Here is a 20432-nt window from a genome sequence, read left to right as displayed (position 1 = left end):
GTTTTATACAAAGTTTTATACAAATTCCAAAATATCTGTAATACCTCCACAGGATATCTGGTTATTTTTCTTGTTATTGGCTCCTAGGTTAGCAGACCACCTCAAGGCCCTATCCCTGTATTCTGTCTCTTGCAGGTTGTTGAGGAGAGAGCTATGCCTGGTGTACAGAGCATTGGCAGACCCCACTCTGACGGACCTCCTGCACATCCTCAAAACAAACAGCACCAGAATTACCCATTCTTAACATTTAAACCTTCCCTGTGATATAAATAGGTCCGTCTGGAGAGATTTGTATGTATCCCAGAGACTACCCCGTCTAAGGAACAGGCTCCCCATCCATGTGAAGCAGAGTCCCTCCCTAATCTAATTCAAGTGAAACTTGGACAATTGAATGGGAAACCAGAAATTCATCCCTGGTTTGGCAACCTGTAAATGGTTCCCCTGCTTATACTTATCAAGGGTATCAGAACTTGTCAGAGATTTGGGATGAATGGCTAGGCTTAAAAAGGCTCTTGTGGTCATTAGCCTAGTAAACACCTATGAACCTATGATCCATGAACCTATGAACAGCCCTTTCTACTTTCTGGTGTCTAAGTCATTGTGCCAAAAATGTTTGCACTCTAGAGTTATTATCAAGAAATAGTTGCTTAACAGCATATTATCCAGGTGTTCCCTTAGTTTTGCTTTAGCACTCTGCGATTGCATCTGTACTTGTTTTGTGAGATTCCCCTTATTTTGTAGTAGTTTAACATTTGTCAGGCCATCTAAATAATTCTTATTATTTCTTAACCAAATCTCTTTTCCTTTTATGTCTACCATTCATGAAAGCTCCACTTTCATTTTATCCAACTCACTAGCTATAATTATTTTTTTATTTATTTATCCTTTATTGGACAGGTTAGTCCCACTAGGCTGTTAGCCTCTTAAGGGAGAACAAAGTTGGAATTATAGTATTAAGAAAAATTTGGCCAGGACATCAAGTAACCTCACCTACTCCTTTTGATAAGTACAGTGTTATCTTCTACATTCTCCTGAGCTATCACCAACTCAATAAGATAGGACCTTGGTTTAACATCTCATCTGAAGGATGACACACTCAGGAGTGTATCACTCCCTTATGCTCCACTGCATTGTCAGTAATTAATCTGCTTGATGTGGGAATAGAACCCACAGCCTTTTGCACCAAAGGTGATGATGATACCTGTTGCACTACTGATATTGCTATAACTTCTGGAGTATTTTCTATCTTCCCTAATAATTCCTATCTAATTTCTACTATCCATTCCTTACATTCCTCTCTTTTTAATATATGGGTGGGTAAGCACCAGAGTCATATATTTACTTTAATATCCCACATTTTTATCTTAGTAATTATTAGTGCATAATCTGAAATAGTTATTGGATGCATATCAAAGTTCTCAATTAAATGGAAATGTTCCCAACTTCATGGAGTACACAGCTGGGAGTTTGCCTAGTTGTGCTTCACTGAGACTGCGTGTGCTCTGGAATTTTCTAGAAAGCTACAGGGTTTCCCAGTGACTGTTGCAGGACTCACAGTTGCTGTTATGTGCTTCAGTCTGTTTCTTTTAACCACATGCTGCATACTATCAACATTAGTTTTAAAAGATACTAAAACATGCATTTCTCATTTGTAAGCATATTTGTATGTTTTTCTGTGAGCTCATATATCTGACAAATCTCAATGGCCTTATTCAAAGTTAAATCACTGTCATGAAGCAAAATCTTTCTCACAGCATCATCTTTAATACCACACACAAGTCTGTCTTTTATCAACTCATCCCTTAAATCACCCACTCTGCACAATTTAGCTTTGTTTCTCAAATCAGTTACATATGCTGCACAAGTTTCACCAGGCTTTTGATCCCTTGTATAAAATGTTACTTTCCATTGTAATATTCATTTGGGGGTTATACATTTCTCTACATTTATGTTTTAAACACTTGGGGGTCTTCCCTTGTCTCAGCCAGTACCACTATATGATGGTTTCCCCCACCCTACAAACACATTAGGTGCATACACAAAATAATGCTCTCTTTCTATGGCTTCTGAACCAGCTAAGTTAAGCAGAATAAATGCCTTTTGTATGTGCATCCCTGTCAGAAAAGGCAGCTTGAATGAAAATATTGTACTCTTGCTCAAACACTGTCCAGTTCTCAGCAATATTATTATCCAATACACGTGGACCAGGTTTCCGAAATCCTTCAGACATGCCAACAAAGTATGCCCAAACATACCATAAATATGTCCCTTGTAATTACACAGCAAGTACTTGTAATAACATTCAAATGCACAATAAACTCTTTGAAATACTTTATTTTGTGAAATATGCTTTGAAATGGATGTATTTTATGAAATGACTGTACTGTAACACTGCACAAACATGCAAATACTTCATACACTTCGGATATCTTGAATAGCTTTAGTTAATGTGAAAAAGTAGCATATAAAAATGTGGTTGTTTCCCTTATTTTATTCATTTTATGTGATTTGGACATTGTTTCAAACATTTTTGTAATTATTTTGCATATTTTTATCAATATGTCACATTATCAGACATTTTGTTTACTTAGAAATTCATTTTGAGTATTCTGAGTGCTTTGTTTTATATTTTTCAAATAAGAAATCATTTAAGCAAGTTTTAGTACCTGGAATTAATTTCTGACTTGATTTGTGAGTTGTATGCGCAGTAGGAATGATCCATTCCTTTATATTTCTCCAACATTAACTAAGTGCCTCTTGGTCTTGATTCTAGATCCCATTCTTACACAATGCCACTCATCTTGGTTTATAATTGAAGACGAACAGGCGAGGTAGTTCATTTATATTGTTTATTACACAGAAACACATCAAGATAGATAACAACAGTACAAAATATAAACAAACTGATTAACTCACAGACTACACATACATGCATGCGTACATCTCAACAGCTTACTACAAAATGGTACTCAGGCTCACATATGCTCAGTATTTATACTCGTGTGCAAGCCCATGGAAAGCTACTCAAAGGTACACATACATGCATACTGATCTACAGTCAGTTCTTTCCAAATCTTTCTCTTATAGCATGGATATTTGTATTCTGCATTTCTTAATATAATTAAGTATTCTTTCTTTTTGTCTATACCTATGAGACCATTCACATTCCAAGATAATATGGAAAATGCCACCATTATGGCAAGAAGTAATTATTCCCACCTATTATGTATGTCATCTTTTTTAAATGTTTATTCCCAGCACTTGTGATACATGCACCCCAAACTGTTTGACAGGTTAATCCTTTGTATATTTGTTTCTTATCATCAGTATTGGAACCTATGTCACATTTTACAAGATTTTTTTCTTTTAATAAAAGCCCTCATTAAAATAAATAAAAAAAAAACAAACACACCACCAGACACCCCCATAAACTGCTAACTTAATACAAACACACATAACTATGTACATCTTCAAATAATGAAGATTATCCCTCCTAATATGAACATTTGTGCCAAATAGCTGCTAACACAGGCACATTTAACCTGAAATTGAGGTTATCCATGACAAGATGCACATTATTGCCTGTGCAAACTTACACTAATTGCTGTCGGTTCTTTTTTGTCCTTATCCCCCCAACCCTGTTATGAAAGCTACTTGCATACTTTTGGAAATCACTAACTTTTAGCCTTGAAGAAAATGGTATTCTGTCTTCTATTGCCCTGTTATTAGCTTGCCTCCATGGAAAAGTAAGAGAAAAAAGAAAAATGCATTTCAGGTGTTTCTTAAGGTTTTGTGTGTCTGAATCATATTATCAGCTCATTGCCTTACCATTTGGATTATGCATTGCACGAGAGGTATTCACAAAATGTCTGCTACAGTTATAGCTCATTGCAGGTTGCAGGATATCCACATTTTTCCATATGTGAATGACTTGCTTATCTTTGCAGAGTGTTTTTCAAAGTGTTAGGAACCTCTCTGTCATTGGCGAGAGATTTATTACACAAGCTGGGATTAAAGAAAATATTCAAAAGCGTTTCTTGACACTTTCTCACAGGATTCTCTTTCTGGTATATCAACTACACACACCAGTTCAAGCAGCTTTTCTTTCACAGGAAAAAATAGATCTATATCTAAATCCATTCTAGGACTTTCTACTTAGACTTCATTCACTGAAAGGGAATACCTCAGGATTTTGGATCTCATGGCTTCTACAGTTCTCATGAAATCCCTGGCAAGACACCACGTGAGAACGATACAGCGGTATCTGAGGTCCCTTTGGTCCTTGCACCAGCACCATTTTTCTGTTCAAATCCCAGGTTTGTATGTTTTCTAAAGAGAAATCAATTGATGGAGACAACAGATGTCCCAAATCTAGATCACCCCCTTCTCCCTCCCTGTTCTAAAGTATTCAGTCACTACAGATATCTCAGAATTTGTTGGGGAGCAGTGGAAATTTTAGAAGGGAAGGTGTGTGGGACACCAAGGACAGATGCAAGCACATAAATATTAAAGATATGTTTGCCCATATCGAGGCACTCAACTATCTGAATCATCTTTTGTTGCCAGGACCTCTTCAGGTTGCTATAGAAAACATCAAACTCATGTAGTAAGTCCACAGCCTAGGAGGAAGTAGGTATTAGCCCCTTTGTAGGCTAGCCATGCTAGCTTGGAATATAACTTCACAGCAGAATCATACACTATAGGCATCCTACATTTTGTCAGAGCTAAACTGTGTGGCAGACAAGCTGAGCAAGGCAAGGACAGACTCTCACAAATGGAAACTAGATCAGGGATTCTTCCAAAATTAGATTCTTCTGTGGGGATTTCCTAAGTTTGCATCCTTTTTGTACAATTAGTTGGCAACATTTTACCCTAGATCTCCATCCAAGATGGCCTGTAAGACAGATGCCATTCCTTTTCTTTAAGCAGGAATGTTCCTGTATGCCTTTCTACCCTTTCTGCTAATATCCATGATACTTCTGAAACTTCAGACAAAATCTCCCATGATCATTATAATGACTCCATTCTGGCCCAGGCAACTATGGTTTTCTTTTCATTTTGAAATGGCACGGGCAATTACCACTATCTTCCTCCCAGACTGTGTCTACTCACACAACAACAGGAGTGTTCAGTATACTCCAACACCAATCAACTTCAAATGACTTCCTGAATGATAGAATCTTAATTCCTTTTAGGCACACTTTTGCTGAGGACATGCAGTAGGTGGTAATAGGGGAAAGAAAACCTGCTACTAGAAAATCATACAGTAGCAAAAGGAAAAGATGTTCTAGCTGGAATTAATGAAATATCCAGCATCCATTCATGGTTAGCTGCTTTCTGGTTTCACATCATATATTTCTAGCTGACATTATAAAATAACCAACACCCATTCATGTTTTTTTAAACACACCTTTATTGAATCATCACTTGTGATATAGGCAATTTTACATTTATATAAAAGTTATCAAGCTGTATTAACAAATTAATATTAATAAACATTATACTTCACATATATTGCTATATATCATATAACCTACTCAACATTAAATTAATTATTCAAATCCTGCCCATTTTAAATAAGAAACACCCATTCATGTTTAGTTGGTTTCTGGTTTTACAATATTTGTGTGAGTTACTATCATATGGCCTTTCTGCTCCTCTATCAAGGTTAATATGTCTTCCATCTCAGCATTGTCTGCCTATAGAACCTCCTCTTTTAGTGCAGTCTCATTACATTTTTTAATGAGTTTTGCTTGACAGTCCTCCAAGTAAACCAGTGGCTACTCCTTTGGGATCTTAGTTTTGTGATAGGGAAGCTAAGACTTGCTAATTTGAACCCGATGACCTGGATGATTAGAGGTTCTTACATGAAAAACAGTTTTACTGATCGCTGTGACCTCCGCAAGAATAATCTGTGAGTTGAAACCTCTTATGGTGAGTCAGCCCTTTCACATTTCCTCAAGGATATTTAGAAATAATCCTTCTTTTATGCCTAAATTGCTATCCACGTTTACATTAAGCCAAACTCTCCATAGCCCAATTTTCTTGAACTCAAAATTGAGGGAGAAAGTATACCCCATACCTTGGACATGCTAAGGCAACTCAGGTACTATGTTGACAAAACTAAATCTTTCAGATCTTCAAATCAACTGTTCTTTTCTTGTGAAGGTAAGAAGAAGAGATAACTTCTGTAAATACAGAATATTTCAAAATGGTTGTCTAAGGCTATTTGCTTTTGTTATATTCACCACAACAAAATTATTCCAAGCAAAGTCAAGGCCCATTCTGCCAGGGCCTTGACTTCATCTATGGTATTTTCGAAAAGATTGGATTCTAGAAGTATTCTAGAAGCAGAAACTTGGTCCCCTGTACATACTTTTTTAAACACTATAAACTTGATTCCTTCTCCAGGTCTCGACCAGTCTTTGCTAGGACCATTCCCCAGGAGCACTTGGATTCTTCTCCTTCCAACTCCAAAATGGAGTAAGCTATGGTTCTCTACCCATATAGCTAAGGCTACTGCAGCAGTGATTAACAGGAAGAACATAGCTCAGTTGTGTAAGTAGAACTACAGTAGATGTTTGAATGATCACTGCTGCAGTAGCTACCACCTCTCTCCACCCCATTGTTTTTGTTGTATTTTTTTATGTCAAGGGGTGGACATTTATTTTTTGTTCTTTTTAGCATTGTCCTTTTATGGCTCAGCCTCCCCATCTGTTTTGGCAGGAAAGCTCTGAAGGTCTTGGCACCCAAACGTGTCTTTTTGTCAGCTGGAGCTGCTTTTCACTTAGGACATGTAGAAGGTACCCTGAAGCTTTGTAAGCTGGCCAACTGTTATATCATTGGCAGGATATAACCCATGTAGCTAAGGCAACTGCAGCAGTGATCATTTAAACATCTATTGTTATCTTACGTTTACTTACACAACTGTATGTTTTTGCAGACATTATATGAAGTAAACATATGCCCACATTCTGCACACAGAATAGGATTGTTTACATGATTACTAGGGTAAAGCAGCACTGGTAAGAAAGAAGGTATTCATAAAACTTATGAATACAATAGTATGAGAGGAGAAGATTGCATGGCATCCACATTTATGCAATCAAAATACAGAAATATGCTATAAAATATTAGTGAGAATAATGACCTACCTCATAAGAGACACGATACAGAAGTGCAATTAATAAAATCTAGAACAAAGCAAGATGAAAAAGTACATAATGAGAATGTACATGGACTCTGGGGTGGTAAAACATCATGGATGACTTAAGAAGTAAAAGGTGCTGCTGCATTACTAAAGTGGCACATAACAGATGAGATGGCTTTGTTAGAATATAAATAAAATGAGGAATACCATTAACTCCTATGTATTTGGCTAGAACTACACTAATAGTATGCATAGTCACAGAGTCTTAGAGATCAAGAAAGCATGTCAGTTGAAAGCTCTCATCTCCATATATGCAGCACATTTAATTTAATGAGAAGTTAAGAATATTCATAAAATAAGTGATTTCCTATTTGATGGAAATGTGTCATATTATGATTAATGGTTCTGGTTCCTGAATTTAAATTCATTGAGTAGGCAAAGTGTTGAGCTTGCTGAGGGGCCTTTGTCATATACTTCTTGATCGATCGGCTGGATGATAGTTTGGGAAATGGATGGAATACACTAATTCAAGAGACTGCTAAGTAATATTAGTGACAAAAGAAGAGCATTTGAGGGATTTTGATAAGGGAAAAAAGATGAAAGGTGGTTAATATGGAAACCTGACATCTGAAATTGCTGCCCAAACTATCTAATTTCTCTGTATTTAATGCTGCTTGTGCATATTTTACAGTCACCTTCATGAACTTTACTTGATTTAGGAAGGAAAAGCATAAATCAAGTGACTACTTTATACAGGAAGGCCAGTCACTTGTTTTGCCTATAATTAAAATTAGCTTTAGTATGAAACAAGGGAGGCATTAGTCTTGTGAATAAAATGTAGTAGTAGGTTTTGCTGCCTCACACAGAGCTGGGTTACCAAGTTCAGCCACTACTTGGGTGCATTCTGAGTAGTGTCAAAGAAATATAAGTGTGCATGCACGCACCCACGGGCGTTTATGTGTGTGTGTGTGTGTGTGTGTGTGTGTGTGTCTGTGTGTCTGTGTGTGTGTGTGTGTGTGTGTGTGTGTGTGTGTGTGTGTGTGTGTGTGTGTGTGTGTGTGTGTGTGTGTGTGTGTGTGTGTTTATCTTGCTGCAGTGGACTGGTGCATAAGATAATGTAGGCGTCAGAGTATGAATGAATAAATGAACAAATGAATGACACTGGTACTACAGTCACCAGCTTCCCTGTGTCCAAAGGCATAACGTGGTAATTGTCCTAAACTGACTGTGTGAGTGTGTGTGTGCATGTGTGTTTGTTTGTGTATGTGTGTGTGTGTGTGTGTGTGTGTGTGTGTGCATGTGTGTGTGTGTTTGCATGCGTATGTGTCTTAGTGTGAGTGTTTGTGCTTTCACCCTGCAAGGGATAGGTGCATAGCATAAAGGCAGTGTCAGAATAATTGAATGAATGAATGAATGAATGAATGAATGAATGAATGAATGAATGAATGAATTTTTCTGTACTACTTTTCCATGATATATTAACCAAAGCTCTGCAGCAACAAATGTTGTCTGTGTTGGAAAACTTTTTACAGGAGATCAGCAATTCTGATAAGAAACTTGATGTCACTTGCAAATAGTAGTCTCAAGGTGTCTCAGTGTTTACATCTTCAAAATCCAACATATAAATATGTAATTGGCAGCCAGCAATGTTATGCTGTGGGATGTAATATTTCTGGTGCCTCCCCCCTAGTTTATACACCTGTTTATTTGACTTGCTTCATGCTATGTAGAGTCCATCCATCCCCAGTTTCTATTCTGTGCTGTACAAATTCCAGTGTCTTCCACACACTTATATGCATATATTAATCAGCCCCCCATCTGTGCTAGGTGCAGGATTCTTCCTACTGTCACACATTATAGAATGTAGCCATGCCTTGACATGTGCCTCCCGAGCACAAAGTCACTGTGCTACCCTTTACTATTTTTCCCTCCATAAAATGGCCACCCACCCCACAAAAAATAAATAAATAACTGGCATACAGTGCAGTGCAATGCTGTTCTGGTATTCTGTTCTCCATCTGTGTGTCACTGAGTGGCTTCATGCTATACTATTAGAGCTCTTTAACAATGTTCTTGTCTTTAAGAATTTTTTCCAGTACTGGTTTGTTCTGCTATGTTACCTGAATTACTTGTGTACCTGGGAGAGCATTTTGTTTGGCAGAGGCAGAGAAGCAAGAAATGATAATGATTTAATGTAGTAGGAGACAGGTGTGACTCTTCCCAGCAGTGCATTTGTATGCCATCTGTGATATGCCACATTACAGCTGCAGTCATGTTACTTCCACATGTGTGTAATAATCTTTTCCAGTTGTGTCAACCTTTTACAGCTCCAGCTTGTGATGCCCATGCACTGGCCCAGCAATCAAGGAGCCTTAATCTGCATTACTAACGCCAGTGAGGGGCGTCCACTTTGGGAAGGATAACAAATACACATGCAATAAAGTACAATTTCTCTTAAGAGCACACAGAGATCACAGTCAGTCTGGGGCTGGTTTCTCCCTTTCTCTCCAGATCCCCAATAAGACTCCCCACTGGCACAGCTATAGGGTCCAGATCTCAGCCTGCTGGTCAAGCTAAAACCTCTAGCACCCTTTCTGTCCAATCAGTGCTTCATGTACCTGCCCAAGTAGCTGACACACACACACACACACACACACACACACACACACACACACACACACACACACACACACACACACACTTTGAGATATGAGTTATATACAAACACACAGACACTCCTGGGAAAGACAGACACAGGTTCTCCAGCTATGTCCCTTCTGCCCAGACTATACAGTAGTACCACTTGCCACCAACCACTAATATTAGCTTCTAACATGGCCCTTATAAAAGGGTGCCCAATTATTACTGTGCAATATTATTATCCAAATGGTAAATGTGACAAACAGCAAGGCTTATTTGGAGTGGCTTGGACAGCATCACTATATACATGCAATGTACTCTAGAACTTAAATTATCTCTACATAAAACAGCCCCAGTTGAAAGGTTTAAAATATTTAATTATAAATAAGAAGAACACAAGACAATACTTTTTACTACACAGTGATAGTCAAGAGTTCAGCGATCATAGAGAAATGCTTAAAAAATACAGTAGAAAACTTCTGACATCAATACAGAGAATAGCTAGACTAGACTTACAATTTCCTATTTATATATAAGAGCAAACACAGTTCTAAAATAAACTTACATATAGAACAAGGCAGTGCTGGTGATGTTGTCAGTTCTGAAAACAAATTAAAAATACTCTGATTATCTCTCTATCTCTCTCTGTCCTTAAATTGATAACACAATACCACTGACTCATTTTAGATTACATCATTATTCTCTATTTCCCAGGCTAACAGAAACTCAGAGTGTAATAGCCCTTTTGATCTTGCAGCTGGTCAGGAAGCCAGAGGAATAAAAGACATTATACATGTAAATTCTAGCCATTAACTCTGGTCTCAAAACAATAGGAATAATTCCTTCATTCAGACATCATGGCTCTGAGTTTTGAGATCAAATAATTATATAATGCTTGACTTATCAGCTTTCCTCCAGCAGAGTGCAAAATGGTTACATTTTTGAAGTTCAACATTTAGCATCATTTTCTTACATTTAAGAGAACAAGCATGTGGCTTACATTGGTATTTACAAATAACAGAATTATCTAGAAAATCCTATCTAGCTAGGCTGGCAGCCTTCATATACCCCCCCCCCCGAAAACTCAAGCTAGATTTTTAAGTGACCCTTGAGAAACACTGCTTGAGAGCGTTAGGTCTATCTGAGTATACCTTACCTCATTCCCTGTCTTGAGAGCTCATCTGTGGTGGCATTGCTAATCCCACTGTGGTGCTGCACTGACATATCATATGCTTGCAATCCTAGGCTCCATCTTAGCAACTTGGCATTTTGCTGGCTGGCTCTGTGTAACCATGTTAGGAGATTGTGGTCTGTAATTACAGTGAATTTTCTTCCATACAGGTAAGGCTGAAGTTTCTGCAGTGCCCACACTATGGCTAGACATTCCTTTTCTACAGCAGCATTCCTCACTATGTTGGAGCCTATGACTGAGATAAACCACTGGGTGCTCTTCTCCCTCTGAAGAAATCTGGCTAAGTACAGCCCCCACCCCATGGTTCGAAGCATCCACCTGCATAACAAATTTTTTATTGTAATCTGGACTGGCTAACACAGGGGGTCCTCCCAAAGCTTCTTTATACTTCTGGAATGCCTGCTCATATGCTGGGTCCACACTACCTTATCTGGCCTGTTTTTCCTTGTCAGGTCTGTGAAGGGAGCAGCTATGGTACTATAACTGGGGACAAACTTTCTGTAGTACCCTGCTGTCCCCAAGAATGCCCTCACCTGCTTTTGATAATAGATACAGGCCATGCCTGAATGGCTTCCACTTTGGCAGGTTCTGGCCTGATCGTACCACTCCCCACTCTGTGTCAAAGGTAGGAGATCTCTGCCATACCCACCTGACATTTGCTGGGATTAATGGTCAACCCTACCCTCTGTAGTCTGCCCAGCACCTCCCTGACATGCTGAAGGTGCTCTTGTCAGGAATGGCTGTAGATAGCAGTATCATCTAGAAAAGCAAGGGCAGATCCTCCTGCTCCTGATAGAATATGATCTACCAGCCTCTGGAAAGTTGCTGGGGTATTTTTCATCCCAAAGGGCATTTTTTGTGAACTCATACAAGCCAAAAGGAGTCACAAAGGCTGAGGTCTCTCTAGCAATAACACATTTAAGAGAACAAGCATATGGCTTACAATAATATTTAGAAATGACAGAATTATCTAAAAAATCTTATCTAGCTAGGCTGGCAGCCTTCACACAGCTGTAGCAGAGGAGTTGTAGTCATACTCCCCACTGTCCAACCAAAGTCAGTTTCCTGGTGTGGGGACAGCAATAGCTATCTGAGTTGCCTCCATGAATGGCAGGGAATGGTTCCCTTGGTGGAGATGATGGGGGGGGGGGTGATTGATGTACTTTGTGGACACTTAGAAGAGGGAAGCAAAGTTCAAATTCTGAGATTGTTCCAGAGGGGCCAACTCTAGTCACTCACCATCCAGTGTAGAAACTGGTTGTGGCTAGTTGAAGTAGCAAGTGGATGCCCACCTCAGTAATGTGAAGTTCCTACTGTCAGGACTCAAACTGTGGTACAACAGAGAGGCAACTACTGGCCATCCAGCCATGTCATGCATGGGTCTGTTGCCTTCTGTAATTGCTTGGAATCTGTAGCAGAATTTGCCACGTGGTCTCCACTTCAGAGTTCGGTTTAGAGTAACTTTTTAATGACCTCAGGTTAACAATTCTGCTAGTGCTTTAATTGTATGAATGAAATATGTTTCTCTGAACTAGTTAGGAGATGAAAACATGTTTTTTTTCCTTGGTTTAAAATGATAATTCTTATATATCAAAATATAGGAAAAATGAATTATCATAGAGCTGGCTGAGTGGATACAAGTACTGGTAATTGTTAAATGCTTAAGAGTATAAACAAGGAATATGTCTTGCAACTCAAGGTATACTTGACTTACAAGTCAAGAACTGTATGGACATTCCCATTACACATTTCATGTCTCTGATCCATTGCACTGTTTTCCTTCAACATCCACCATAGCATCAGATCAGCAAATGATTAATGCAAAACTTGCATTATCCACAAATCCCTTGTCATCATTTTCTGTTTCTGGATTACTTTCTATGCTCTTGATCCATTCCCTGCTTCAATGGTTCCTGTCCAAGTAATGCTAGAAGCCTGTAGTTATGAAAGGCTAGTCATACAGCCTCATATCCCTATTGTTGTTTTAAAGCATATGTCTAAATGGCTGTTCTAACTGACAGCAATCCATACTGATTATTGTGTTGACCTCCCAGTTCCCTACTTAATCTGTATGCACAGCTGTAATTCTAGTATCTCCTAGAGCTACCTGAGGTACAGGTTGTCAGGAGCTTTATTACAGTAACTATTATACATTAGTCTTTGAAATACTACCGATCAGATAAGCTGCACTTCGGAGTTTCCTACCAAATGTGAAATAAAGGTCTATTGATAGGTAGATATTAAGCTGACAGATAAAGATAAAGAAAGAAAGAAAAAACAATAATGAGATATATAAAGGGATGCATTCTTGTTTCTTTTCTGCTTACACAGCATAAAAATGATATTTATTTTACATACTGACTTAATAACATTTCTGTTACTACCCACCTTATAGTGAATTGAGTTATACTGATACATTATTTGGAGACATACCATATAATATCTGAATTTGTAAAGTATATGCCTTGCATCTTAATAATTTATATGCCTAGATACTTATGCTGTGCAGTGCACAATCAGTATTTTAAACAAATAAGCTTAGTGCTGTTAAAATGTGCACCATTAATTCTAAATGCATTTTTTTTTCAGCAAAACTGAGAGAATCCTGCTTTGATCCTGGAAATATAATGAATGGCACTCGTACAGGAATGGACTATAAACTCGGGTCCACGGTTACCTACCACTGTGACGCAGGCTATGTGTTACAAGGTTACTCCACTCTTACTTGCATAATAGGAGATGATGGACGGCCTGGGTGGAACAGAGCTTTGCCAAGCTGCCATGGTAGGAGTTTGTGCTCAGTTTTCCAGGGATAAGAAATAGTGCATGATTTAACTATTAGATAATATACATCAGCTGAAGGATTTTCTTCTGATATGCATTTTTCAAACTGCACATGTATAGACAGAGCATTTGCCATTTATTTTCATTTGTTATCATTGTGAAGCTCTGCCAAACAAAAGCATCATATTTCAGTGAAATAAATAAAAGTAATTATCTTGTGTCTTAAGAAGAATACTCTAAACTAATCTGCAAATGTATATGTCTTGCTGGTTATAAAAAAGAATGCAAAACATACTGTCTAAAAATCCTCAAGCATCCAATGCAGAAGAACGCTGCAACCATATTGTTTATTTATAATATTGGGGGGGGGGGGGCTTGTATATTTACTTACAGCTGCAAAACAGTATGACCAATGAGTTTCTGTTGTGAAATGCTAGTTGCCAACACAGACCACTGAAGAAACTGTTATATATACACTATACAGTTGCAATATTATGTGTAGAATATTAATTAATGAAAGCCTTGGAATGGATTTGTCAAGGTGGAATACCTGTTGCCTATACTACCTAATAAAAACCAGAGCACTGAGATGTAACAGTAGGTTTCCATGGCACCACATCTCCTGATTAACTTGGTAGTACATGACATATCTGGAACACCATTAAAGTTTATCTGAGCTCCTGTTCTACACAGTTATTCAACAATGGTACATAATTCGCACACTACAACAGATGGGTACCAAACTGCTCATTTACACTACTTGACTGTGTAATAAACAGGGGGGGGTGTGCAGCTGAGTCTGTTGTTATGCTCTCACTGGGACTGAGGAGTACTTATCAGATGGCACACAATTACTTCAAGTTCTGGTTCTGGTTCTCTATGACTGGTGAAGGTTAAAAGCTGATCAATATGGTGAAATGCTTGTTTATATGTTAATATGCTCTTTTCTTGTGCACACAACAACTCTGTGCAGCTGACTTAAATCGAGCTGAATAGAGTAACACAGACAACAGCTGGACATGCATGAGGTACTCTGTCCACCACTTACTGCCCTTGAAGCAACAAGATCATTGCTCTAGTGTCCTTGTAGTTTCAATCATTTAATGTATTTTACCTTAGGCTTCATAATTTTAACCCTGATTGGATTCACTGTATAGGAAATCCCACAGAATGGGTACTGATTGAAAATTCTCAGTATTGCCTGCAAGTGTGGCACATATTTTAAGGTTGTGTGACAGTATATCAAGACCTTGCAGTAGTCCTGAGTTTGATTAACAGTGACTCCATTTGCATATTGTGTAACTCTGTGTAAGTCAATTAACATGACGTTGCTTCTAGATCACCACTGAAAAGGGATTGAGTGTCCATTTGCCAAACATTGCTCCCAGTCTGCCACTGAAAAGGAGCTGTGTGCTTAGTTGGATTATTCGGTTAACACTAGCCCTATCTCAAATGATTTGTACTGGCTGCCACTCACAGAATCATCTACTTTTAACATTCTGGATTTAGCATATACAACCCTTTCTGTGCTTAGTGCTGTCTGTCTTCATCAACTTCTTGTTCATTATCCAATATCTTATTCACACCACTGGTCCGTTCCTGAATATGAATCTCACATGTGCCCTGAAACTGATCTAGATGGTATCACTTATTAGCTATTGACTGCCTTTCACGTTTCAGTTCTACAGTTCAGAAAAATTATAAGGCCCCTTAAATACCAGATGCATAGATGTAGTAGCTGAATTTATACCAAGTGAGCTAATAAGAATAACTAGCTTGGGGACACTTTTCATATTGTTTTTATTTTTTGTTGGGTTACAAGGCTATTTTCATGCATTTTTTGCAAGGCTGTTTATTATATTTATGACACATAACAATTACTTCACATATAAGTGCAAGTCCCTAAGGTTCTGCTACACACAAACAATCTTCAGGAATTTTGTCCACCAAAATGATTCCTGACCAATATAATTCTAAATATGCTTCCTAAATACTGTGTTTCCAATACATTCTGCATAAATTCTTCTAAATTTATGTCATTGACTTGCTCAAGACATTTTACTATTACCAGAGATTACCAGTTTGCAAATATTACAAATAACTATGCATTTCATAGCATATATCTACAGTTATGGCAGCCCAAACTTAAATCACAAATTAAATTTGCAAATTAGTTTTCAAATTAAAAGAAATAGTTATGTCTACTTTTATTTAAATATATAATACTTTGCAGTCTGACAATGAAAGAAGCAAAACAATTTGCCATATTTGTTAAAGGGATTGGTTAAATTATATATTTTTCATGTTTTATCACGTTCACTAAAAAATCTGGAGACCAATCCATGCACACTAAGACAGAATTTATTACTTACAACATATATTTTCCATCTTTAATTCTGAATAATTATGTGAGTTGAGTATTTTGAGAACTTTATAGTTAAAATTGGTGCACAATGTACACACACCGTGAAATTTATGTGAAAGATGTTTTGTTTATACCTCAGATAAAGCTGTATCCTGCACTGGTTCAGTTTTGTCTGGACATGTTTCAGGTAAAAGCAGAATTTCATTGATAATGTGGTTGGGAAGAACATGTTTGTAGTACTGATAATTTTGCCATTAAAATGGCTTAACATCAAAGGATTCCCTTTATATTTTTTATGTTGGTTTCTTTTGATTATTCTAGAATGAATATTGACATGTTTGTTCTTTATCTGTAATTTGTACACTATTTACAATGTAATTAAGTGTTGCTTGCACAGATCTCAGCAAAGGATTATTTGATCCAGAAGTATCCTAATAAATATAATGGTTATGAAGAAGTTTTTACCTACTCCATTTTATGTACTGCTTATACAGACTACTCCATATAACTACCTGTTCCTACAGAAAAACACATAAAGTGGTCTCATGCAATAACTGCCCATTTCTAACTACATTTATTAAGAAAAATGCATAATCAAATATCATCCTAACAAACAACTCAATCAGTTCACCATGTAGGACTGAACCTTCCATAAGACCACTGGGAAATTTGTATAGTCTGAAGCCCTTTTGTACATGTTTCACGTTAATACAATCGACAAAATATACATTTCCCAATTGTAGACCATTTAGAGAACATTTTCCATTTTAAGTATTTTGACCCTCAAGATTTCATTTGATGGTAAATTCCAAAATCTACATTCTCTATTAAAAGCCTAGAATTATTTATACATCTGATAAGTATGGTTGCAATACCAAGGAAGTAGTTTTGTAAATAACACCTTGGACAGGTATTGTATAGTTTGTAGCAATTTTAAGAGACTTTTCTTTTATTATTTTCAAAAAAATTGACAATAAATATTGGGAAGCGCATTTGTCAGACTGAGAGCTAGTTACATTTTATTTGGTTTAAATGCTACATATTTGCTTATTCTAAATGATAAATTGAGCAACAACAGTGTATTTACTTTCAGGGCTGCCAGACTTTAATATAAATATCTGCAAGATTTATCATATTTGATTTGAGATGAATTGTATATATATATATATATATATATATAAATATATTTATATATATATATATATTTATATATATATGTGTGTGTGTGTGTGTGTGTGTGTATATATATATATATATATATATATATATATATATATATATATATATATATATATATATATATGTGTGTGTGTGTGTGTGTATATATATATATATATATATATATATATATATATATATGTATATAGGATCATAGGAGGTGACTAGGCTAATGGCCCTCAGGCCCTTACAGCCTAGCCAAGAGATTATCCCCAAAAAGAAACCTCATTCAGCACCAATCACCTTTGTCAATGAGAGACAGAGGTGGAACCCCTGGAACAAATTTGTGGTTTGCCATCCACTCATTAAGGTTGTGCTTGAAGTGGGTAAGCAAGGTACTCTGTTTGATGTGTATGGGAAGTCTATTCCAGGGATGGGGCATCCTCTAATAATAATAATTAATTATTGTACTAATAATTAATTATTGGTCTAATGAGGGGGAGGAGTATAGAGAGGTAATAACCTCCTTTTTTTCTGGATGCAATCCCTTTACTTATGAGTTGAACCAAGTCAAAGACTTTTCTGATCACTGCCGATACATGACGGTTAAATGTGAGATTGTTGTCAACCTGAGTACCCAGGTCTCTCACTACCGGTTGTGTGCTTATGGGGTTGCCGTTGATGTGGCATTCAGTAGGAGCCATGTTTTTGACAAATGGTATGATGATACATTTTTTAAATTTAACTTGAGACCATGACTTTGGCACCAGTAATTAGTTGTTGTGAGTCCCTCTTACAGTATGCTAATATAATTTGTGGAGTCAATGACAGCACCCGACTTACAGTCATCTGGAAACTTTTTTTTTTTGAGAGGGGGTCGAAATGTGGTGGTTATATTCACAAAAACTAATATAATTTTGTAGTACAAAATTAATTTGTTTTTTATAGGTAACACATAAGAACGTTTTAGATGATTTTAACTGATTTTTATTCAATGTGCAAGTTTTGATTGCTTTATGTAATAATGTGACAGAATGAGTTTTATTTATATATGGAATTATGCAAGTAATTTATGCTCTGATGATATTCCAGTATTTGGAATGAAAGCACTTGAAGTTCCAGTATTTAGATTGAAAGCATTTAACATTCTTTATATAATAAACTGCAGCTATTGCATGGGGCAAGCTTTTGTGTTCTTTTATATTTTATTGTTGGCTGGAGGTTTAGGTTATGTGTTATTTTTTTTTTCTGATCTGGTTCTTCCTGATCAAGATGATGTTGATATGAGAAAATCCACAAATATTTTAGGATATATTTTTGTCTATTTTGCATTCTGCCTATGAGTTTGCCACAAAACACTTAGCTTAGTTTTACACCTTTTTTTAATAAGCAAAGAAGAGGAGAGTGTTGGAAGCTGGTCTGAAATTATCTAAATGTAATATCACTTTTCTGAATCACTTATGCCTAAAAGTACCATCATAATAGACCATCAATTTATTTTCAGAAATGTTTTTGTTAAGATGCTGCAGTGTGAATTTGATTACAAATTGTTCATAAAAATCTGTACATTTTTTATAGTATAGGAATTTATTCAAAGCTGAATTGTAACCTATAGTGTCTTATTAATATTACTCTGTGGTGGTGGTGCTGCGGTAGCGTTGTCACCTCACAGTAAGACGTTATCCTGTTCGATTCTCAGCTAGAGCGTCTTCTATGTGGAGACATGCATGAATGGGCGTACCTTCATTGAAGGTTGTGCGTCAGAGCTGGCAACTCAGCACGTAAAACTCTACTGCCAGTCATTAGCAGACCGGAGTTCCGCTGTGGCGACCCCTAACCAGGAAAAGCCAAAAGACACAACAAAAAGTGTCTTATTAATATTCAGACCAGTTAAGATTTTCATTAAGGTAGATAAACTGGATGTAGCAACTTGCCAAATCCTCATTCTGAAAATTTGATTAAACAATCCTGACATTAATTTGTAAAGGTGTTATAGAAAATAAAAAACATATTAACATATGGACTTTTATGTTATGTCTTGTTTCATCTGCTCTTATTGTTTATGACAATTAGTACATTATTTAAAAATTTCCAGATAGTTGACATATATAGTTCCCCCACTTTCAGTAGCATGTAACCTTGCTTATGCCACCACAGATCTATTAAGAAATGATTTATTTATTTATTTATTTATTTATTTATTTATTTGACATTTCTTAACTGGGTTGGTCCAACTGAGCTTGAAGCCCATTTTCAGTGTTGACCCGAGGAGAAACTCTCCAAGACATTTCATACAAATATTCGTAGAACATAGAACATGTATTGTAAGTTATACAGTACAGTAAAAAATAAAAAGTAAAACATGGAATAAGCACAAAAGGTTAAGCAAAAAACAGTTTACAATAAATAGAACAAGAGCAATTTAACAGAACCTGGCAATTTCAAATATACACAGTATGTCTTAGAGATGAGGCATGGAATGTACAATGTAAAGGTAGTTTGGAGTCGATGTGCTATAAAAGTGACAGTATCTACAAAAATAGATGAACTACATACATAATTACATTGTTTTTGGTTGTGGTGGAAACATAGTAGTCACACTATTTCATGAGTAAAGCTTCTTAAAAATGTGAGAAAAGCAGATTCAAAGAAAAGTAGCCATAAAGTTATTAGAGAGGCAGAGAAAATGAGTTAAGGGAAGAGAGGAAAGTTCCCAGAGATAAGAGGGTTAATGTTGGCTCCTGGCAAGGGCAGATCCATGAGCTTAAGAGAAAACATTTCATTTGCTTTTTGAACTGATTTATATTTGGGATGTTTCTGACAGAGTTAGAAAGCTTGTTCCAGGCTAAAGACACACTGTAATTGTAAAGTAGTTTACTGATATTTTTGTTGGGTTTGTGTACATCAAGCAGTTGTTGGTCAGAGCTGCAGAGAGATCTAGTGGGGGTATAGAAGGAAACGAGGGAGGTGAGGGAGGGGCAGGTCTGTGTAGGATTGAGTGTGCGATTTGTAGCTGTGAGATAAGAAGCTTATGGGGGAATTCTGGCCACTGCAGTTTTTTAATGCAATACAATGGTCTGATTTATAGGGTTGGTTTGTTGCAAATCTGGCAATTTTATTAGATGTTTGTTTGAGTTTGGAGA

The 20432-nt window shown here is 36.9% G+C and overlaps 1 protein-coding gene across 1 annotated transcript in view; it reads left to right on the top strand.

Moving 5' to 3' along the window:
- The window catches only part of LOC122797720 (CUB and sushi domain-containing protein 3), a 5249173-nt gene that overhangs the window by 3431454 nt on the left and 1797287 nt on the right, over positions 1–20432 (top strand). The window contains exon 30 of the mRNA XM_044066251.1: positions 13572–13766. Within this exon, the coding sequence (XP_043922186.1) occupies positions 13572–13766 (195 nt within the window). The remainder of the gene's footprint in view (positions 1–13571; positions 13767–20432) is intronic.

The sequence above is a fragment of the Protopterus annectens genome, chromosome 3.part1 (assembly GCF_019279795.1).
Source record: "Protopterus annectens isolate FY-2018-M chromosome 3.part1, PAN1.0, whole genome shotgun sequence".
NCBI classification, from domain to species: domain Eukaryota; kingdom Metazoa; phylum Chordata; order Ceratodontiformes; family Protopteridae; genus Protopterus; species Protopterus annectens.
This window is presented reverse-complemented; position numbering and strand designations above follow the sequence as displayed.